The sequence below is a fragment of the Trematomus bernacchii genome, unplaced genomic scaffold, assembly GCF_902827165.1.
Source record: "Trematomus bernacchii unplaced genomic scaffold, fTreBer1.1, whole genome shotgun sequence".
Taxonomy (NCBI): Eukaryota; Metazoa; Chordata; class Actinopteri; order Perciformes; family Nototheniidae; genus Trematomus; species Trematomus bernacchii.
The window spans coordinates 3,906,018-3,928,788 of record NW_022987708.1 but is presented as its reverse complement, the minus strand read 5'-3'; the positions used below and the strand labels follow the sequence as shown (position 1 = coordinate 3,928,788).

Sequence of the window (22,771 nt, the reverse complement as noted above, 5' to 3'; positions counted from 1 at the left end):
TGATATTTATATATGTGAGATTTCTAGATGATATTGTTCCATCAAGTAGCATTTTACTGTTGTAAACAAACAAAGTTCTGATTGACTTTTTGTAAAATATTTGAATAATTTGACTCTTTTGTGACTTAAAGAGCTAGTCCACTTGTTACATTTTTAGAGATGCATTTTGTTAAAAGTAGCTGAAGCTGTTAAATAAATGTAGTGGAGTAAAATTACATTATTTCCCTTTTAAATGTAGTGGAGTAGAAGTACTGTATAAAGTAGCATAACATGGAAGAACTCAAGTAAAGTACAAGTAGCTCAAAATTGTACTTGAGTAAATGCACTTAGTTACTTCCCACCTCTGGCTCACGGTAATGTGTGACCTTTATCCTCTTGTTATCATGCTCACATGTTATCAGCTCATGTTGTGAGTTTCAGTCAAATGATGTGGCAGTAGCTTCTGTACTTTGACTGCATCTGGCATGTGTGAGCTGAAAACATAACCTTTTGTGGATTCAACTTTCAAATTCAGGATTTCCTCCACCTCCCATTATTTCCCTCAGTTGTTAGGCTGATCCTGTGAGGAGGGGGTCATCATGGATCACAGAGGTCCCCCCCGGAATGACTCTGGCCGTCACTCCCAAAGATCCAAAGACAGAGAGGACTACAGGTACCCTCAGCAGGACAGGGAGCAGAGCTACACCCCAGCCCCCCTCCCCAGAGAGAGGGACCGACACTGGGCTCAGGACCCCCGCTACAGGGCTCAGTTCAGCAGCCCTCCTGCCAGAGCGGAGCCGTATCCTCACAACACCCAGCAGTATCCTCATGGCTACATTCTTCCGGAACACCAGAGACCCCAGTCCAGGTGAGTACAGTACAGAGAGACTTGGTCTTTATAATTTGGAATTGAAAAACGCACGACAGTCTTTCTTCTCTGACATCATTACCAAAAACAAAAACAACGCACGTGCCTTGTTTGCTACCGTCGACAGACTAACAAACCCCCCAGTGTCAGTAGCCTATGAATTTCTATCCACCAGGGCGTCCAATGACTTTGCTTCCTTCTTCACTGACAACATTCAGAAAATCAGACAGTCAGTGCCTCTGCATCAGGTACAGCAAATGTTTTGTCTCAGTGTCCACTTAAAATCAATTCAAACTCCATAACACAATTCCATCAGATTAATGATAAAAACCTAGAGGACATTATTCAACTTCTGAAATCCTCCTCCTGCTGCCTTGATATTATTCCAACAGACAAAAATGTTTTTCATTGCATGGCCTCAGATCTACTTCATATAGTAAACAAGTCTCTTCACTCAGGTGTTTTTCCACAGGCCCTGAAAACTGCAGTCATTAAACCGCTCTTAAAAAATAATAATCTAGATGCTTCAGTAATGAACAACTACAGGCCCATATCAAACCTGCCATTTCTAGGTAAAATCATTGAAAAAGTTGTTTTTCAACAGTTGAGTAATTTCTTGCATTTAAATAACTGTTTGGATGTGTTCCAGTCAGGCTTTCGTCCAAACCACAGCACTGAGACTGCTCTTGTAAAGGTCTTCAATGACATCCACTTAAACACAGACAGTGGCAGAACTTCAGTGTTAGTATTATTAGATCTCAGTGCTGTGTTTGACACTGTTGACCACAACATATTACTAGACCGACTAGAAAACCAGGTGGGACTTTCATCAACAGTTCTAAATTGGTTTGAATCCTACTTTAAGGACAGAAACAACTTTGTTTCTATAGGTAAATACTAGGGCTGTCAGTCGATTAAAATATTTAATCGCGATTAATCGCATGATTGTCCATAGTTAATCGCGATTAATCGCAAATTAATCGCACATTTTTTATCTGTTCTAAATGTACCTTAGAGGGATATTTTTCAAGCTAGCTAGCACCAGATAACAACAACAACACGTAAGGTGTGCCTCGCTCGCGAGTCGCGCCACACATACACACACCCTCCCGGTCCTCCCGATGGCCAGTCCGGGCCTGCCGGTGAGCGTGGAAGTGTGGTCTGCCACAAGCGGGCGGCAGGAGCGGGGCTGTCAGCATCAGCTTGTATGTGGTATTTTAAACTTGATGCGCTCTGAAACTACGGGGCGGCCGAGGACAAAAAATACACATGCGTTAATCGCGTTAAAATAATTAGTGGCGTTAATTTGTTGGCGTTGTTAACGCGTTAACTTGACAGCCCTAGTAAATTCACATCGGAGTTGACAAATATGACATGTGGGGTTCCTCAAGGCTCCATCTTGGGGCCTCTTCTCTTTAACATCTACATGTTACCACTGGCTCAGATAATGAAAAACAACTAAATAAGTTACCATAGCTATGCGGATGACACCCACATTTACATAACCATTTCACCAGGAGACTATGCTCCAATTCAAACACTGAGTAAGTGCAATGAACAAATCAATGACTGGATGTGTCAGAACTTTCTCCAATTAAACAAAGATAAAACTGAGGTAATGGTTTTTGGAGCCAAGGCAGAACGTATAAAAGTTAGCGGTGAGCTTCAGTCTGCAATGTTCAAAACAACAGATAAAGCCAGAAATCTAGGTGTAGTCATGGACTCTGACCTGAGTTTCAACAGTCACATTAAAACAGTTACTAAATCAGCCTACTATCACCTAAAGAACATATCTAGGATTAAAAGACTAATGTCACAGCAGGATTTGGAAAAAGTTGTCCATGCTTTTATCTTCAGTAGACTGGACTACTGTAATGGTGTCTTCACAGGTCTCACTAAAAAATATATTAGAAAGCTGCAGCTGATTCAGAACGCTGCTGCTCGAGTCCTCACTGACACTAAGAAAGTGGATCACATCACTCCTGTTCTGAAGTCTTTACACTGGTTCCTCACTGACACTAAGAAAGTGGATCACATCACTCCAGTTCTGAAGTCTTTACACTGGCTTCCTGTGTGTCAAAGAATAGATTTCAAAATATTGCTGCTGGTTTATAAAGCTTTGAATGGTTTAGGCCCAAAATACATGTCTGACCTACTGCTAAATTATGAACCATCCAGAACTCTCAGGTCTTCAGGGACTGGTCAGCTTTCTGTCCCCAGAGTCAGAACTAAACATGGAGAAGCAGCGTTCAGTTATTATGCTCCAAATATCTGGAACAAACTACCAGAAACCTGCAGGTCCGCTGCAACTCTTACTACTTTTAAATCCAGGCTGAAGACTTTTCTTTTTGCCGCTGCTTTTAATTTAACTATTCACATCTTAAACTGCACTGTAACTTTTATCCATGTATTTTTTCTTTTAATGTTTATTTTATTATCTTTGCTTTTTAATGACTGATTTTAAATGCCATTTTCTTAATGTCTTTCATTTTTTGTAAAGCACTTTGAATTACCTTGTGTGTAATAGGTGTGTATAGGTGCTATATAAACAGGGGTGCACATAACTTTTTTAGTGAGTTACTCAGATGAGTACCAAGAGACAGCGTTTGGTACTCACCCCACACGAAGCGTGGTCCTCCTCAGTGTCTCCTTCACTGTCCTCAATTTACACTTCTTGCATGCTAGATGATGAAGATGATGAAGATGCACCTCCCTGTCTCTTTTTAAGCCTCCGATTTGCTTTCTCCAAAACTTGTTGCCAAAACTGTGAAGTCCTTGCATTTCCTGAGGCCAAGTTGAAGGATCAAATACTAAGAAATGATCACATGACTTGAAGTCATATCTGATTTCAAATGTGGGAAGTAACAAAGCACACTTATTTACTCAAGTACAATTTTGAGATACTTGTAGTTGACTTGAGTATTTCTATTTTATGCTACTTTGTACTTCTACTTTTACTCCACTACATGTATTTAATCCCTTTAGTTACTTTACAGATGTGGATGAATGATGTGAAATATACTCAAGTGTTAAATCAGACTTTAGTTCCACCTGGAGTAAATTCACAAGCTACCCTGCAGTATACAAAGTCATTCAAACTAGCTGCTCCTTTACCAGCTTTGAGAACACTTTCATGATCAATCATTATAAAACATATCATATATATTATTCTGAAATGGACCAATCTGCACAATGAATACTTTTACTGTCGCTACTTTCACTATATTTTGATAATACTTTTCTAATTTTACTTGAGTAACATTTTGAATGCAGGACTTTTACTGTAACAGAGTATTCCTACACAAGATCTGAGTACTTCTTCCACCTCTGTCTGATTTCAAACTCTTCCATAACACCCTGAGTAAGTTTGCAGCTGTGTGTTTCACTCCACTTTGGTGTAAATAAAACTGCAGCAGCTTGACCACAGAGCGTGAACGTTGTGATCAGATGATTTTGCGCAGTTCTCCAGTGTGTGCGCGGGGCACAGAATGTGCACAGGGGAGTCTCCCACCGCAGCCAGTTGGCGGACTTTTGGCACAATTCTGTTGTTTATACCGACGTTAACCCTGTCTGTGCACACGGCGACCAACTCTGTCGTCCAGTGATCTAAGCCTCTGCCTCCTGGAAAGCTTCACAGGTCCGTCGGTTATGTCCTGCGCGGCTCACCCAGCTCCAGTTCAATCAGTCATAGAAAGATTTTTTGCAGGGAGCGAAACGGCAACGTAGCTGCTTAATGTCTTTGGGTTTTTTGACATGCCTAGTAGTTTACTCCATTGAGTGTTGACAAGAAACACGTGTAGACGAAATATGTGTTTTGTTTTGATGTTTTGAGGTACGCAAAGGCGCGTAGTGACACAAGTGACGTTACGCAATTCAGATTTGTGCCGCGCATGCGTACCTGCGTACCAGTTATGTGCACCCCTGTATATAAACTTGCCTTGCCTTGCCTTACAGTGACAGTGGACCTCTCTGAAACTGGGGGAAAAGTTTTGATTGATATAGACTTTCCCTTATTAAAGATTGTGCAAAAGTGACTGCTACTAGGAAGACGTTAAATAAATAGTTTGGATTGTTGGAAGTGGGGTTGTATGAGGTAGCCTTCTTATCAATAGTCAGTTTATTACTACAGTAGATAGCTGTCGGCATGTCCAAGGATGTATAAAGAGAACTGCCTGTTCATTCCTATGAAAGTGGCGCATTTTACAACTTTTATGACCTACAGTAATGATTTAAATAAGGCTTATTCAAGTGTTAGTACAGGGAAGTTAATGCAGCTACAAAAATCAATATCCACTGATTTACAGACATCTCTTTCCCAATGTAAGTCAATAGTAAAAAGTATTTTTGGGCCCAATGACATCACAACCTGACACTGAAGTTGTAGTACATTGTTTTGCCACTACATACATTGGCTTAACAGCCCAGTGCAATTCCTGGGGGCTTGTGCACACCCCCGGTTTGGAGAAACAGACAGAAGTATTTTACTGCTACTTATTTTTGACAACCTAAAAGAATCAACATCAGTCAAAGCGTACGCTATATGTAGAACATTGCCAGCACTCTACCAGATTGTCAGTCAGCCATTTCAGAACTGAAGCTGCTTACTGGGCTTTCTTTTGGGGTTAAATGGGTTTAAGATACCTAGCTTACTTTGGATTCAACCAAGTCACACAATAAAACAAATAAATTGACTGACCAACATTTGTGTTCTGGAAGTCAATGAAGTCTGGTATCTTTGAAGAGAGCCGCATATCAATTTCAGCTGTCTGTAAACTTAAACAGATATTGATTTTTTTTGTGTCTGAAGTATGTCCTTTGCTGCCCCTGTCCACAGCTGTACATTGCTTAGCTTCTGTGCTGCTGTTTGTTTCTCCAAACCGACAGCTACTGTAGGTCATACACTAAATCAGAATAACTACCTCATACAACTTGAACTACCTCAGACAATCTGAACTATCCCTTTAATAATCAATTCATTGTATGCATGCATGCAATATAAGACAAACACAAACTATAAGTAAGTACATGGTTCTGGTGATAAAGGCATTGGGGTTTGTGCTCAGTGCATGCTGGGATACGCCTGTCACCCCAAGAATGGTTCAATGAAGAAGGATGAAGCTCTAAATATAATAATGTTTTCAGCACCAGATTCTTTACATGAAGAAAGTTAATAAATGCACTGACTGAACTAGAGTTCATTTTATTTTCAGGCATGGGTATGACTACCCCCCCCACGGCCACTGGGACTACAGAGATCACTATGGTTACTATGAGCAGGACTACAGAGGACAGCAGGGACCACAAGGTACAGAAGACGACAAACTTTTATCTGCTACACTCTGTGCCCTGGTGAAACTTAAGATGATACATGTGTCTTCTCATTTAGATGCTGGACAGTGGGGGCCCCAAGACTCCTGGAGAACGGGCCCTTCTCAGGACAGAACATACAAGCAGGAACCCTCAGGGAGCGCCTACAGCGAGGAGCACAGGTGAGTCTCAGATCTGAAGTCAACCCTTTATTGATTTATGACTGTCAGTAGAAACATGATCCATTCTCAGTTTGGAAACAGTGCAGATGTGTTGCAGCCTTTGCTGGATTGTTTTCGCACCACAAAGAAAATTATATTCAGATGATGCAATTTGTGCATTTTGTTTTCGCATGCCTTGAAGAGTCCAACAACTGAAAAATATCTTAATGGATTAAAGTAAATGAAGGCTGTCTAACAATAGCAACTCATATACAAATCTGTTAAAAACCATTATCGAATGCTCATTATACAGTACTTACCAAACACCTGGCTTTTCACTTAAGAGTTGTGTGAGATGTGTGGTATAGTTTTGCTGTTGTTAAATGTTCACTTCAATTCATCATAAATATTCCCAGTTTTGGGATTCTTTGTTGCCACCGTGGAGGCATGTTTCTTTTCTCAAAGAATTCAAGGTTTCAAAGAATCAGATATTTATAAACACATAATCATTTTGTGGGTGAAGTATTCCTTAGAGAAGAGTTAGGAATCATAACCTGCAGAGGGGCACACATGCATACAAGAAGTCAACAAATCAGCAACATGTTGGAGAGAGCAAAGGATTAAAATCAATGTGAACCCAACAGGGTAAGATAGCTCTAATGCGGGTATTGTGTTTTATTTTGACAGCGAGATCTGACAGATACCAGAGTTAAGGATGTTACAGTTACAGTTGTTCCTTTTAACATATGCTTGTTCGTGTAATGTAATCTGTAATCTTAAAGGGGACCTATCATGCAAAATGCACTTTTGTACGTCTTTTATACATGAATATGTGTCCCCGGTGTGTCAGGGAACTCACCAAGTGTCAGAAAACACAACCCTCTCTCTTTTCCTCCATACCCAAATCTCTAAAAACGGGGCTGCAACGGATCTGATACAAACTGATCCAGATTTGAAAATTCTTTGACGTCAGGAACGAGGAGCTCCGCCTATATGGCCAACTCTCCACCTATCAGGGGAATGAGAGGTTGCCGTGGCATGGTAACAGCATGGTAACAGCATGGTAACATGACGCTCGTGCCTCGCCCCCCTCCTTTGCAGGGGGGCGTGGTCAGCTGCAGCTCATGCAAAGACAGGCTGGAGGAGAGCAAAATAGAGCAAAACTAGAAAATGCATTTCCTGCAGAAAATGCGTGCGAATGCTGTAAACTGTGAACATTTGTGGCTGAATTTAGCTGAAAATGCAGAAAAAGCTGAATGTTATTAGCTGAATGGTAGCTTTTTGCTACAAAAATGAAGAAAAAGCTTAATATTTAAAAGAAAAGGTTTAAACAAACATGTATAGCCTTGATGTCCTGAAATAGCTGAATAATGTAATAGTTGAATGGTTTCTGCAGCTGAAAATAGGCTGAAGGAGTTAAATATCAGATGTAAGTAGTAGTGAATGAATTTGTATTAAGATGAGAAAAGAAAGTAAAAAGGCTTGGGAAAGCAGCAGAATATTTGAACTACAAAGAGAGAGGAGAGAGAGAGAGAGAGAGGAGAGAGAGAGAGAGAGAGAGAGAGAGAGAGAGAGAGAGAGAGAGAGAGAGAGAGAGAGAGAGAGAGAGAGAGAGAGAGAGAGAGAGAGAGAGAGAGAGAGACTGACTGACTGACTGACTGACTGACTGACTGACTGACTGACTGACTGACTGACTGACTGACTGACTGACTGACTGACTGACTGACTGACTGACTGACTGACTGACTGACTGTCTGACTGTCTGTCTGTCTGTCTGTCTGTCTGTCTGAGAGAGTGTGAATTGTTATAGCTCAAATGCATTGCAATGACTTCCATGTTAAAAAAAGACTTTAAAAAGCTGAATATTTTAAAAAGTATAACATATTTTGAAAAAGTTGAAAGTTTCCCATCATGTGCTGAAAATGCTGAATTGTTTGATATTTGAATGGTTCCTGCAGCTGAAATTAGGCTGAAGGAGTTAAATAAAGACATTAAATGTAAGTAGTAGTGAATGAATGTTTACAAACACCTGTGTGTGTAAACCCAGAGATGAAAGGTTACCATGGTGACGACTTATGACAATTTACCCACTGCAGCACTGAGTCCCATTAAGACTGCATTGAGGTTTGTATCTCACAATTTTGCCACCTGTTCAAAAACCATGGCTCCTATCAAAAAATGACCAGACCGTGAGCATCAGGGAACCCCAATGAACTGATATATGTTGTTTTTTTTGGTTTTGTGTGTAAAATGTGGAGATGGGAGCAGTTTGTCTAAAGTGTACTTCTCTCTGTTCTGAAGAAAGTTCCGGAAAGATTTAACATGGGAATCAATTGGGAGCTTGGTGGACTTTTTGTCTCTTCATGCCCTCAAGAGGCATTTTGTTTAATATTTTTTCTTCATATTTTTTTATTTTCCAACCTAGGAGAGGTTTTCCTACGTTTTTCATGAAAAAATATGTCTGAGGAGTGTAGGGTTTGGGAATTATGGCAAGTTTAAAACATTTTTTGAGGAGAATTTGAAGCACCCCTCCACTCTGTTTTGAGATCAAAGCACTCTAGACTTAACGAGCTGCTCCATCCACACTAATGTTAAAATCTGAAGAAAGCCTCTTTACCAAGCTCCAAACAAAGTTAATTATCTCAAGAAGTGTAAAAGATATCAAAAATAAAAGTCAAGTTTGAATAGCTGAAGGTGTTGTGATCATTTGAAAGTTGGAATGAAGTGTCTAGCTGAAAGTATGTGGAAGGAGTAGCATTTGGCGCAAGGTGTAGGAAAAGAGGATTTGAAGGCATCTCCCATTGACTTCCATGTTAAAAAAAGAGTTTAAAAAGCTGAATATTTCAAAAAGTATAAAATATTTTTAAAAAGTTGAAGGTTTCCCATCGATTCCTGAACAGGCTGAATAGTTTAATATTTGAATGGTTTCTGTAGCTGAAAATAAGCTGAAGTTATGGAGTGCCAAAGTATTGGCTGAAATAATAAGGGGAAGAATAAAGATTTGAAGTACTATAGTGGAATGCTGTGGCACAGCATTCGCACTAATTAGGCATGGCTAAAATGCATGATCTGTTTGGTATTTTGAAAAAAAAACTTCACAGACATGTTTTATATAGGTATGGCCCTACAATATATTATTCAAATATAGCATGATAGGTCCACTTTAATGTATCTGTGTGCATAAGAGGTTGTATCCTGGGAAGACAGAGCTAAAGTTTAGTAAACGCGCATATCTCATGACTTGAGGCTGAATAATGATGTGTTGTAGCATCAGTAGCAAGCTGAATATTTCTATATAAATCAAATACATTGTTGCATGTATTCTCTCAGGTATGACCACGGCAGAGACAACCCCCAGCATTACCTCAATGACTACGAGGATAACAATCCCTCCAGAGACAACGAAGAGCTTTCCTCCTATTACCAGGGGACGTTAGAGAGCTCCAAACACTCCGGCCTATCCTCCAGCAGCTACGAGCTGAGTCAGTACATCAACGGAGTGGACCCCAGGGAGGCGGCCCCTCAGTCCCTCCTCACAGCTGGTCACTCAGGTGAGCATCAACCACAGCTGCTCCGTTACTTCACTCTGTCTGTCAGGTACGGAAGCATACTGCTGCCACAGCAAATTCAAAAAGTGAATCAATATCAAGTTAAAACATCATGAGTTTATTGTTATATCATTAAACATGTTTTGTTTTGGTGTAAGAAATAATTGCTACACACAAACATATCACATTATAACTTTCATTGATATTAAAGTATATTTTTATTTTGTTGTCAAGATCAATATGGACCTTTATTGATCCCTGTAGGTCAATTAAGATGTTAAAGCAGCAACAGAGTAAGAGTGAGATACAGGGCAGTACAGATAGTAGTTCACATAAGGATAATAACATTACAAATTAAATGATATAAGTAACTGTTAGAAACAATATATCACAACAACAAGGTAAAACGTTGGTCAGTTGAATGAACATACAGTATATACATATTTGAGTTTACTAGTAAGTGTGCAGATGTGAGTGCAGGTCAGAGTCATTTGTACCAACAGTGCAGTTCTTATGTACTGTACATACAGTACGGGTCACTTTGAATGGGGACATGGTTAACCCATGATTGTGCAGCCCGATGGCTACAGGCACAAAGGAGTGTCCGAGGCGCTTAGTGGTGTGCCTAAGAGGGATGACTCTGTGGCTGAACTATATAACTATAACATGTACTATAATCACTTACATTTCACGTAACAAGATCTTTTTCAAAGGTATAACATGCTTACTTATTACATTATAGCAAGAAACAATTATTTTTATAAAATGTAAAAAAATAAGAAGTTGTGAACCCTTATAATGTCCTATAACAAGATGTTTTTCATGTAATAACAATATGTGTTTTATTACAACATACAGTACACACATATCACAATGTAACACACTACATTTCTTGTTTTAATGATATACTAACTGTATTTTGTTATAATTTGGTAAATTATTCTGTCATATTGTATGAAAAATGTATAGTTATGACAAGATGTTTTTCATAAAATAACAAGGTATTTAACTTTATAACACATACCTATCATGTTATATGTAAAACAAGAAACATTTATTCTTACAGCAATATTTTATTTATCTGAATGTAACGTTAATGTTTGACTAAATTCATTATTGATTACTCAGCATGTTGTTATAACGTGAGGGGGAAAATGTCAGAACAATTTGATTTAATTCTACTTCATGTCTGGAAAAATCCCCTCTTCCGAGTATTCTTCTGGCTAAGGTTCAATCGATTGAAAATAAGCTAGATGAACTCAGAAGTCGGATTGCTTTTCAACGGGACATTAAGAACTGTAACGTGTTCATTCTCACTGAGACTTGGCTCAACCCCGCTATCCCGGACTCCGCCATTGTTCCTGACGGATTCACTATTTTTCGACAGGACCGGACAGTTAACTCGGGGAAAAGTAAGGGAGGCGGTGTGTGTCTCTTGATAAATAAGAACTGGTGTACAGATGTGAGGATTATTTCTTCGGACTGTTCCGCTCATTTAGAGCACCTCATGATCACATGCCGGGCTTTTCACCTGCCGAGAGAATTTACATCTGTTGTGATAACAGCAGTGTATATTCCGCCGCTCGCCGACAACAACACGGCACTCGATCAGCTGTTTGGGATTATCGACAGTACGGAGACTTCACGGCCAGAGGCGGCGTTCGTTGTGGCCGGGGACTTTAATACCGCCAACATGAAGAAAGTTCTGCCGAGATACTTTCAACACATCAGATCATGCCCGGCGTGCGGGCGAAACATACTGGACCATGTTTATTCCCCTTTTCGACATGGATATAAGGCTCTCCCTCGCCCTCCCTTTGGTAAATCAGACCACATCTCACTGCTGCTGCTGCCTGCTTACAAGCAGAAACTTAAACGGGACAGACCGGTAACAAGGACAGTACAGCGATGAAGTGAGAAATCAGATTCAGCACTGCAGGATTGCTTTGCATCTACGGATTGGAGTGTGTTTGAGGACAACAACATCAACACACGGTCATCTGCTACATTGGGAAATGCATCGATGACGTGGTACCGAAGGTTTCAGTACGTACATTCCCTAATCAAAAGCCCTGGATAAACGGCGAGGTGCGTGGCAAACTGAAAGCGTGCACTATCGCGCACAGAGCTGGAGATTTGGACGATTACAGGAATTCTAGGTATGAACTCCGGAGAGCTATCAGCAGTGCAAAGAGACAATACAAAGACAAGGTGGAATCTGACTTCAAAGGCTGTAACACCTGGAACATGTGGGCGGGACTAAGAACAATGACAGACTACAAAGGAGCAACGAGGGGTGCTGCGGGAGTGTCTGCGTGCGTATCTCTCCCAGATGAGCTGAACAGTTTTTTTGCACGATTTGAGAGCAGCCAGGCTGGGGGTGCAGAGAAGGATCAGGAGCTACACTGCCCTTTTGTTTTAAACAGGGCAGATGTGTGTAAATCCTTTAAAAGGGTCAACCCACACAAGGCTCCTGGACCTGATGGCATCCCTGGCTGTGTTCTCAGGGTGTGTGCAGTTCAGCTGGCAGAGGTGTTCACAGACATCTTCAACAGGTCCCTGCTGCAGTCTGTAGTCCCCACATGCTTCAAACACTCCACCATCGTTCCTGTCCCCAAAAAGTCAAAGATCACCAGCCTCAACGACTACCGCCCAGTAGCACTCACCTCCATCATAATGAAGTGCTTTGAGCGGTTAGTCAAATTATTCATCACCTCCTCCCTCCCTGAATCTCTGGACCCCCTGCAGTTTGCCTACAGAGCAAACAGGTCCACAGACGACGCCATAGCACTCACCATCCACACTGCCCTCTCACACCTGGACCCGAAGAACAGGAACACATATGTGAGAATGCTGTTCATTGATTATAGTTCAGCTTTCAACACCATTGTGCCCTCCAAGCTGGTCATCAAGCTCAGAGACCTCGGGCTCAACAACATCGCCCTCTGTGACTGGATCCTGAACTTCCTGACGGGCAGACCCCAGGCAGTGCGGGTGGGAAACATCACATCCTCCAACCTGATCCTCAACACCGGAGCCCCTCAAGGCTGCATGCTCAGCCCTCTCCTCTACTCCCTGTTCACCCACGACTGTGTGGCCACACACAGCTCCAACACCATCGTGAAGTTTGCTGACGACACGACCGTCATCGGCCAGATCTCCGACGGCGACGAGACGGCGAACAGAGAGGAGGTCGCAAACCTGACATCTTGGTGTCAGGATAACAACCTCCATCTCAACGTCAGCAAAACAAAGGAGCTGATTGTGGATTACTGGAAGCAGCAGGGAGAGGGACACGCCCCCATCGCCATCAATGGGACTACGTGGAGAGAGTCAGCAGCTTCAGGTTCCTCAGTGTCCACATCACTGAGGACCTGACATGGACTCTTCACACCACCACCATCACCAAAAAGCTCGACAGCGGCTCTTCTTCCTCCGCAGGCTGAGGAGGTTCAACATGGACTCCAGGATGCTCTGCAACTTCTACAGGTGCACCATAGAGACGATCCTGACTGGCTGCATCACGGCCTGGTACGGCAGTTGCAACACCCTCAATCGTAAGGCTTTACAGAGGGTAGTGAAAACTGCACAGCACATCACCAGGACGGAGCTGCCATCCATGGAGGATCTTTACTCCCAGCGGCTCAGGAAGAAATCCCTCAGGATTATAAAAGACCCCCATCACCCCAGCCACAAACTGTTCTGTCTGCTGCCGTCTGGCAGGCGTTACCGCAGCATCCGGACTAATACCACCAGACTCAGGGACAGTTTCATACCACAGGCAATAAGACTGTTAAACACCTGAACTGTTGAAGCAAAATCTGTTAAACACCTGAACAGTTGAAACAACATCCCTAATATTCATCTGGCTGCTACTTAAAAATTATTTATCTATTTACCTATATATCCTATTTCAATATAGACTCTTATTGCACTATTTCACTTTTTTAAAACAATTTTTCTTTTTGTATTACTATTTAATATTTACTTGCACTATATTTTTTCTGTTTATCTGTGTTTTGTGTTGCTCTCTTGGAGAAGTCTGTGACACAAGATTTTCATCAGCATAACTACACTGTAGCTATGTTCGTTTGACAAATAAAGAACCTTGAACCTTGAGTCAAAAGTTTGGACACACCTTCAAATTCGATCAAAACTATGAAAGAACAAATATGGAATTATCTAGTTAACCAAAAAGTGTTAAAAAATCCAGAATATGATTTATATTTTAGATTCTTCAACACTTGAACACGTGTGCCTTGTCAAGAGTCAATTTGTGGAATGACTTGCCTTCTGAATGTGTTTGAGAGCATCAGTTGTGTTGTGCAGAGGTAGGGTTAGTGCACAGTGGAAAGCCCTATTTGACTGCTGTTGTAATCCATATTATGGCAAGAACCATTCAACTCAGTAAAGAGAAACGACCATCCATCATCACTTTAAGAAATGAAGGCCAGTCGATCCGGAAAATGTCAGGAACTTTTAATGTATCCTCAAGTGCAGTCGCAAAAACCATCGAACGCTACAATTAAACTGGCTCTCATGAGGACCCCCCCGGGAAAGGAAGAGCAGGAGTTACCTCTGCTGCAGAGGAATACATGAGAGTTACCAGACTCAGAAACCGCAAATTAAAGCACCTCAGATAAATAAAAAACTTTGAATTTGAAGGTGTGTCCAAACTTTTGACTGGTACTGTATATATATAACTAACAAAGATTTTTTTAATTGCTTGAGCAATGATTTCACATTATGATAAAAAATAAAGAGTTCATTGTTAAAACAAGAAAAGCTTATTTAAAATGTGAGTTTTTTGTAGTTTATTGTGTTGCATAAATGTAAAATATCTTGTTATCATCGGAAAATCCTCTTGTTATAACAATACACTTTTAGTCTTTTAACTTGATACTGATTCATACAGTATTTCTATAAACTGTTGTCATCCTGACACATGCTCTGTGTCTCACATCTCCTCAGACCATGTTCCGGGACCCCAGGTTTCGGCTCCTCTGAAGTTCTCCCTCCCTCATGTGGTGGTCAGCTTTGGGCCGGCGGGTCAGCTGATCCGGGTCACTCCGGGCCTCTCCACCCAGGAGAACGTCAGCCAGCTGGAGATCCACAGTCTGGAGGTACGCTCAGCCTGTGCTGATAACATCTTCTTCTTAACATTGTACTGTAGACTGAAAGAGATTATTTTTGTGTGTATGTCTGCATAGGTCATTCTGGGTGAGACCGAGGAACAGCAGGACATGAGGAACTTCCCAGGGCCTTTATCCAGGTATTGCAATTTATATGGAGATTTGCACAAAATACAACAACAGTAGTACAGTTTTTTTATTTCACTGCCCATTTTCAACAGATACAAATTAGTAAATAAAGCATACAATTCACCTTAAAAGAGAAAATTGAACCATTTTATTGTTTTTTTTATTTTGGTGTGCAAATCTGAATCTAACAATTCTCACCATTAAATGTAACACACCCCTTCAGAATACATTGAATGACAAACCGAAAAGCGTTATTAGTCCTGTGAGATGATGTTTAAATTCAAAATACGATGTTGTATGTACGTGTTTTATTCATGTTTTTGAAGGGAAGACCTGCACAAAGTGGATGCGATGGAGTTTGCCCAGCAGAGGGCGGCTGCCTGTCTGAGTGGGGGGGGGCTGCAGGACCGGAGCTCTGCTGCCCTCCTGTGGAACCTGCTCATCCTGCTCTGCAGACAGAATGGAGTAGGTTGACCATGCCTTGTTATAGACATATTACACACAGAATCATGTTTATTCTGATGCAATCATCACTCAATGTGCATTGTTTCAGCAAATAGTTGGCTCAGACATTGCCGAGCTGCTGGTGCAGGGCTCAAATTCAGACGGAACCTGCAAGACTGACACCCCCACCCTCATCGACTTCAGTGAGGGCGCGGGTCCAGCTGAAGCCCCCTCCCTCTCCGGAGACGACCTGCTCACCGGAGGCAGCAGCAGCCGGAGCTCTGAGGGCTGTGGGGGGGCTCTGCAGGGCTACACCCAGCTGCTGCTGGCCGGGAGGAAGAAGGTGTTCTTATAGCTCTCCATTCATCCCAGGGTTATCCTGCATTGTGTTACTTTACTATAGTTAAAATACCAATGTCACAATGTAAAAATATTCCATTCAAATAAAGGTCCTGCATTTCAAATCCTATTCGTAAATGTACTTAAAGTATCAAAAGTAAAAGTACTTATTCAGCAAAAAATGTAATTCAAATTGCAGCTGTTTAAGCAGCATGCTAATGTTGTACCCTGTCAGGGTAGAATTAGTTTAAAGTGGACCTATCATGCTATATTTGAATAATATATTGTAGGGCCATACCTATATAAGGTATATTTATACGTTTTCTTTTTCAAAATACCAAACAGATCATGCATTTTAGCCATGCCTCATTTCGCTCTATTTTGCTGTCCTCCACCCTGTCTTTGCATGCGCTGCAGCTGACCACGCCCCCCTGCAAAGGAGGGGGCCGAGTTATGAGCGTCGTGTTACCATGCTGTTACCATGCCACGGCAACCTCTCATTCCCGTGATAGGTCAGCTCCGCCGTCCTGACGTCAGAGGAATGTTCAAATCTGGATCAGTCTGTATCAGATCCGTTGCAGCCCCGTTTTTAGAGATTTGGGTATGGAGGAAAAGAGAGAGGGTTGTGTTTTCTGACACTTGGTGAGTTCCCTGACACACCGGGGACACATATGTAAGGGATAATGTGCAGCGACGCAGTCATTATGGGGAAAAGAACACCGACAGGCTGATCAGGAGCCCGACGCGAAGCGGAGGGATCTAGATCTGCATGAAGGTGTTCTTTTCCCCATAATGACCAAGTCGCTGCACATTATCCCGCTTATTACATGGCCACATTCTCAACAAAGTAACGATATGACTCCCAATATTAATTGAAATGCTTTTATGGATTTAGAAAAAGATTTTATTGATTTTAAAAATAGTTGTATGTATTGATTTAAATTGACATGGATCCGCTAAGAAAAATAGTCCGTTGTTACTGTTTGAACTAACGTAGCAACGGCAGGAACTGCTTCGATAGCGTTTTTGAGGAGCTTTTTGATTACAGATTTGAAAACATCGTTGCTTGCTTTAAAAGTAGCACAATTCATTATGTCAAACCGTGGAAAGTATCTAGATATCCCTGCCCTAATGCCAAAGGAACTGGCAACTGAATATGTGTCGCCGTTTGATGTCTATGTCTGGACTGCTGCGTAAAAAGGAGGGTTTCTGCCCCGTTACTTCTCCGCTGTTTTCTTGTCGCTTTTGTCTTGTCAGTTAGAAAAGCAAACTGCATGCAGTTTGCTTATCCGCCAAACTGTATACAGTTAAATCGAACGGACTTGTTTGTGCAGATGTGAGCGTCCTTAACAACGGTCAATAAGTCCTTGACAGCGGTCTGTCTGTTCTGGATTAACAACGTGTCACGTGTTCCGAATTGACCAATCAGAATCGAGTATTCAACTAAGCCATGTAATAATCATGTATAAAAGACGTACAAAAGTGCATTTTGCATGATTGGTCCCCTTTAACATATTTTATATACACTTAGGAAGCAGGGCTGAGTGATTTGGCAAAAATTACAAATAACATTTGCAATTATTCGTAACTGATATTACATTTCTGATATGAGTATATAATATTCTCACTTTCATTGAAACATTTAATAAAATACACAGCTTAACCTGTTAAGCCCCAAGCCTGTTTTTCAGGCCTCAGGTTCGAAAATGACATTCCCAGAATAAATTACCATAACTTCCCTTCTAAAAGGGGTAAATTAATAATCTTTTTTCTCAAAGTAATGATAAACCTGTGAGTTGGATGTAGAAAAGTCAGAATCAATATAGAATTGTTTCATTTTAAAGTAAATTCAGATTGAACATAGTAAAAAAATGTAAATTAAAAAAACATTACTTAGTGAAAACCGCCCTTGAATGATGGGATAGTAGACTAAAACTTTAGGAATCCAAACTATAACATACAATAAGTACCCTGTATCAAGATTGATGCAAAACAAGTGACATTTGATTTGACCTTTTTAGAGAGGTTTAGCAAACCTTGGGGTCATTTGGGTGTATTTGCCGTTTCTCTGGAACCCATTGGCCGATTTTGGTGATTGACACCTCTTTTGAACCGTTTGAGCCAATAGAATCGAAGGGGAAGTTCCACATACACACACACGTTACCATTGAGGAGTGAGAGTTACGCGCATCAAGACGAAAGCTATGCTATGCTCTGAAAACTGAAACCTAGGCTCAAACTAGTAAATATGAAGATGGATTATCAGTAATCATTTCAAAGTGACACAGACACATTGGATTAACCATTGGATTAACCTTCAGCAGCGTTTTTCATCGTTTTAATGCCATTGAACACAACTTTTGATCAGAACAACAGCTAAGGTAAGAATATCTCCGTGTTTCCTCCCCTGTCGCGAGTTCGGATCACTCAGTGGTGATACTAATATTTCTGGAATCTGTGGATTCTCATCTTGCTAATCGATATCTTGTTTTTGCAGATACGATAAGTAATAAGGGTATTTAAGCCGTGAGTTCGGTGCTAAGTGCGATAGCATTTTTCCGCTCAGGGCTCATTTAGACGCTTCTTGTGAGACTTGTGTTTTGTTTCGGTAAAAATGGTTAGTGTCAGTTAACTGAGTTTCTTCCCGTTAAGTGAGTATGGAACATTAATAGTTTCATAAATGTTAAGAAGCCCTGAGACACAGTTTCGTGAAAAAAAAGCCCCGGGGCATGGGACTTAACGGGTTCTTCAGGCAGCCCGACAATACTACATTCAGAATGTCATGTAACATATGTTGCCAATAACAAGTATGGTGCCTTCTGTGATTTGGATGTTGCATTAGTTCATACTGCGATGATGACTCCTAACCTCCTCACATTGAGATAAAACCTCAGGAGGAGTAGTCACTCCACTTAGTGGATCTGATAACTCATCTGAAAAGTGAAAAGGAACATAACCCACACTAGACACTGCTTTTGTTTAAGGTTCAAGTATCTAATTATTGTCCCATGTGTTTCCAGGAGGCCCTGGAGTCAGCTATGGGCACCGGCCTGTGGGGACACGCTCTGTTTCTGGCCAGCAAAATGGACAGCAGGGCCTACACCATGGTGCTGAACAGGTGAGGAGAGTCATCTGAGACATGACAGCTGAAGAAAACTGTCCACCTCCTCACACGAGCGTCAATTAGTGAAGAAATACTCCCTCTCACTACATTTAGATCTGCTTTACACTCAGTCACAGCTACACTATTTCTGTCACTTGTTTATCCTCAGCTTCCTGTGTCTGTGTTAGCAAAGCTGAATAAATCACTTTAGCAGAAAACAGATACTGTAATAATGCGTGTCAATCTGGTTCATTGTTGCATAGATTACATAAAAAAACGTTTCAATTGGTATCACACAATATATTTTTTATAATAAATATGGTAATGGTCTGCTGTCTGCCAATCAATACCTGTAACAACTTTGGTGATCCCCTGACTTTGCATAAAGTCTCACCATTTTGTAAAAATAAAAGAATCTTGGTTTATGACCAAATTCTGAAAATGGTAAACATTACACTTGCTAGCATGTTAGCATTTTGACGATAGCAATAACCCCAAAGTTCCAAATTCCTTTGTGCAACATAACATCTAAAAAATATATATTTTATGGGAGCTCGCCTCCATTGGACTCCTTTGTTTACTTCCAGAACATAGTGACATCACTATGTAATAATTGCGCTTCTATTGGCTAGCGCTCCAAGACATTGTACTTGATAGGCTAAGGGGCGGGACATCTATTAGTGGTTGACCAATCACAAAAGAGCCGGCCAGCTAACCAATCAGAGCAGACTGGGCTCTGGTTTCAGACAGAGGGTGAAAAGAGGTGCTGCAGCACAGGCAGTATGAGAACATTAAAGAGCTTTTTGAACATTAAAGCTGTCCCTTTAATAGAAACTCTACCAATGAAGCAATAATAATGTATTATTTCTGTGGGATCACAATATTTATTTCTGCCTTGTTTTTCAGAGTTCATCTCTGCCTGTTATTTATACTTTACAGAGGGTTAGGGCAGTACATAACACCCATAAACACCTTCCTGCAGAGTGTAAATCCTCTTGCTTGACGGCCAATAAGATCATAGGAACTCCTGGGGGGGGGGGGGCTGACTGTATGTTCACTACTGTCCCTATAAACTCTCTCTCATGTAACACAATCCATTTTACAGACTATTTTGGCAGCAGCCGTTTCTCTCTCAGCAGCACATGTCACTAGAGTAATGTTGGGGGGGGGGCAGGGTGATTTAATAATAATCAGCATGGTGTATCCCTTTATGTATGCTCTTTATCTGTGATGGCTATTGTTTCAGTATGGAAGGGTGAAGAAACTGAAGTTAAAATGTTTTTTTCTTTTCTTCTCTGAGGCCAAAAGAAAACGTTGTGAATGTGCTGGACTGTAGCTATGTTATTGACATGCATGCATCCTCAAAATACCTACACACAATGGACACTGTTTATGGGGCCAATTGAGATTTATCACAAATCTCATCCGTTACTGAGCATGTGTCTCTGTATGAACATGTTGGATGGTCTGTCTTCTGACCTGAGTGTTTATATTCTTATTTACTGTATAAGGCTGTTCTTGGAGTGATTCCTTCTTACCTAGGGAACCCCACCTTACCAAAAGGGACAGGAGGTTATTGTCCTCCCTCCCAGGACTCATTCCTACTAAAACAACATCTGCACTGGGAAAAGGCATTTGAGTACGCAGCTCACACAGCCTAGAATCAGTTTAATCTCTAGGAGGTGGATGCAATTAAAGTGATTCTAATCTAATAAGAAGCAGGCACATCAGAATCAGAAGTCCTTAATTCATCCCACGCCGGGAAAATTAACAATATTACAGCAAAGGGACAGTTTAAAAGGCAAAAAGGAAATAATTCAATAGAGAGGCAAGCACACGCTAATAAAGAAAATCAAATAAGAACACATCCATGGTACAGAAATAAGTAGCAGCATTCTAAAAAGTAAGTGAACAAACATATAAAGTACAGCAGGTGATAACTTTAATAGTGTAACAAAAATAGTGTACATTTGACTGTAATGTTGAAAAATGTGTTATAATTCTGTCATTTGTTTCTGTAAAGTGCTATATTTTAGTCATTAAATATGAAATGGTGTCATTGCTGCTGCTGCTGCTCTTGGAAACAACACTTTTGAAAAGTTTGAAATGTTACATTTCAATGTTTTTTTCCTGTATAAATAAAGGTGAAATAAAGTATCTCTGCTCTTCCGGCAGGTTCACAGGCCAGCTGACGGCCAGCGACCCCCTGCAGACCCTCTTCCACCTGCTGACTGGGAGGGTCCCGGCCGCTGCCCTGGTAACACACACAGCATGAACTCTACCCCCATCCCAACGTTCACTTCTGTTATTATATGACTTAGAAACGTCGGTCTGTAACTATTGTGTCTTCTTGGCAAGATACATTTATAAATTGATTAAAGATTTGGTTAACTTTGAGAAAGAGACAAAAACTTCTGAGATCAATGTGTTTTACTTTTGAGATATAACCAACATTAGCCCTTTCCTTAAACTTATAAAGGCACCGATCTTACATGCATTTGTATTTCCTGTTATTTACTGCTTAGTCAGTGTATCACTTAATTTCTCAGATATTAAATAAAGGTTATTTACCTGTGCTCTTTCACTATCTGCAGCTGGTATTTTATCAGGTTCTTGAATTTCTTAGAATTTAAAGTGGACCTATCATGCTATATTTGAATAATATAGTATAGGACCATACCTATATAAGGCATATTTATACTTTTTTTTTTTTCAAAATACCAAACAGATCATGCATTTTAGCCATGCCTCATTTTGCTCAATTTGACAATTTCTAGCTCTGTTTTTGCAAGGGTTGATTCAGTGAGAACAGCACCATCTACAGGCCTGGCATATGTACTACAACGTCTCCAGCGCTTTCGAACGGCAACGGCCGTGGCTGTCTCCTCCTGATTGGTGGAGTTGGCCCAATAGCCGTAGCGCCACCGTCCTGACGTCAGGACAGTGTTCAAATCTGGATCAGTTTTTATCAGATCCGTTGCAGCCCCTTTTTTAGAGATTTGGGTATGGAGGAAAATAGAGAGGGTTGTGTTTTCTGACACTTGGTGAGTTCCCTGGAACACCGGGGACACATATTCATGTATAAAAGACGTGAAAAAGTGCATTTTGCATGATAGGTCCCCTTTAAGCCAATAAGACAGATATTATCAGCCGATAAGAGTGGTGATACTGATGCTCTGTGTGCAGTGCTGTGGAAATGAGAAATGGGGGGACTGGAGGCCCCACCTGGCTGTCCTGCTGTCCAATGAGACGGGAGATCCTGCCGTCCAGCAGAAGGCCATCGTCACTATGGGAGACACCCTTGGTACGTACAGATACGCTGACTGATATCAACGTTTCTGCTCAGGTATATGAGCTGGCTGTTCTGTGTTTCACTCCCCCTGCAGCCTCCAAAGGCCTGACACATGCGGCTCATGTGTGCTACCTGACTGCCGGGGTCTCCTTCGGGGCCTTCCCTCAGAAGGCGGAGAGGCTGGTGTTGCTAGGCAGCAGCCACAGGTGAGAGGGCCTTCATGCTATTCATCAGTCTGTCAACCAGGTAGTCATATTGCAATTTCTATAAAATGAAGGCAATACCAACGAAGCAAGACAGGTAGATGTCATATAATCTTCTTAATTTAGTTTTAGAGTCTTTGTGGATACTACATTATGACTTTTAGTGTGACATACTAAACTATATCATTTTTTATTATATTTTGATGCCAAAGAATACGATACAAATGTTAATGCATAATGCCTATTTTGTTAGACTTTCTTTAGTA

The 22,771-nt window shown here is 41.1% G+C and overlaps 1 protein-coding gene across 1 annotated transcript in view; it reads left to right on the top strand.

Annotated features, from left to right (window-relative positions):
* sec16b (SEC16 homolog B, endoplasmic reticulum export factor) overlaps positions 1–22,771 on the top strand; it is a 31,257-nt gene that overhangs the window by 554 nt on the left and 7,932 nt on the right. Inside the window, exons 2-13 of the mRNA XM_034140806.1 lie at positions 546–847; positions 6,058–6,152; positions 6,234–6,336; positions 9,646–9,866; positions 14,835–14,986; positions 15,074–15,135; positions 15,451–15,589; positions 15,678–15,911; positions 18,928–19,025; positions 21,186–21,267; positions 22,197–22,314; positions 22,397–22,508. Coding sequence (XP_033996697.1) covers positions 579–847; positions 6,058–6,152; positions 6,234–6,336; positions 9,646–9,866; positions 14,835–14,986; positions 15,074–15,135; positions 15,451–15,589; positions 15,678–15,911; positions 18,928–19,025; positions 21,186–21,267; positions 22,197–22,314; positions 22,397–22,508 — 1,685 coding nt within the window. The 5' untranslated portion in view covers positions 546–578. The remainder of the gene's footprint in view (positions 1–545; positions 848–6,057; positions 6,153–6,233; positions 6,337–9,645; positions 9,867–14,834; positions 14,987–15,073; positions 15,136–15,450; positions 15,590–15,677; positions 15,912–18,927; positions 19,026–21,185; positions 21,268–22,196; positions 22,315–22,396; positions 22,509–22,771) is intronic.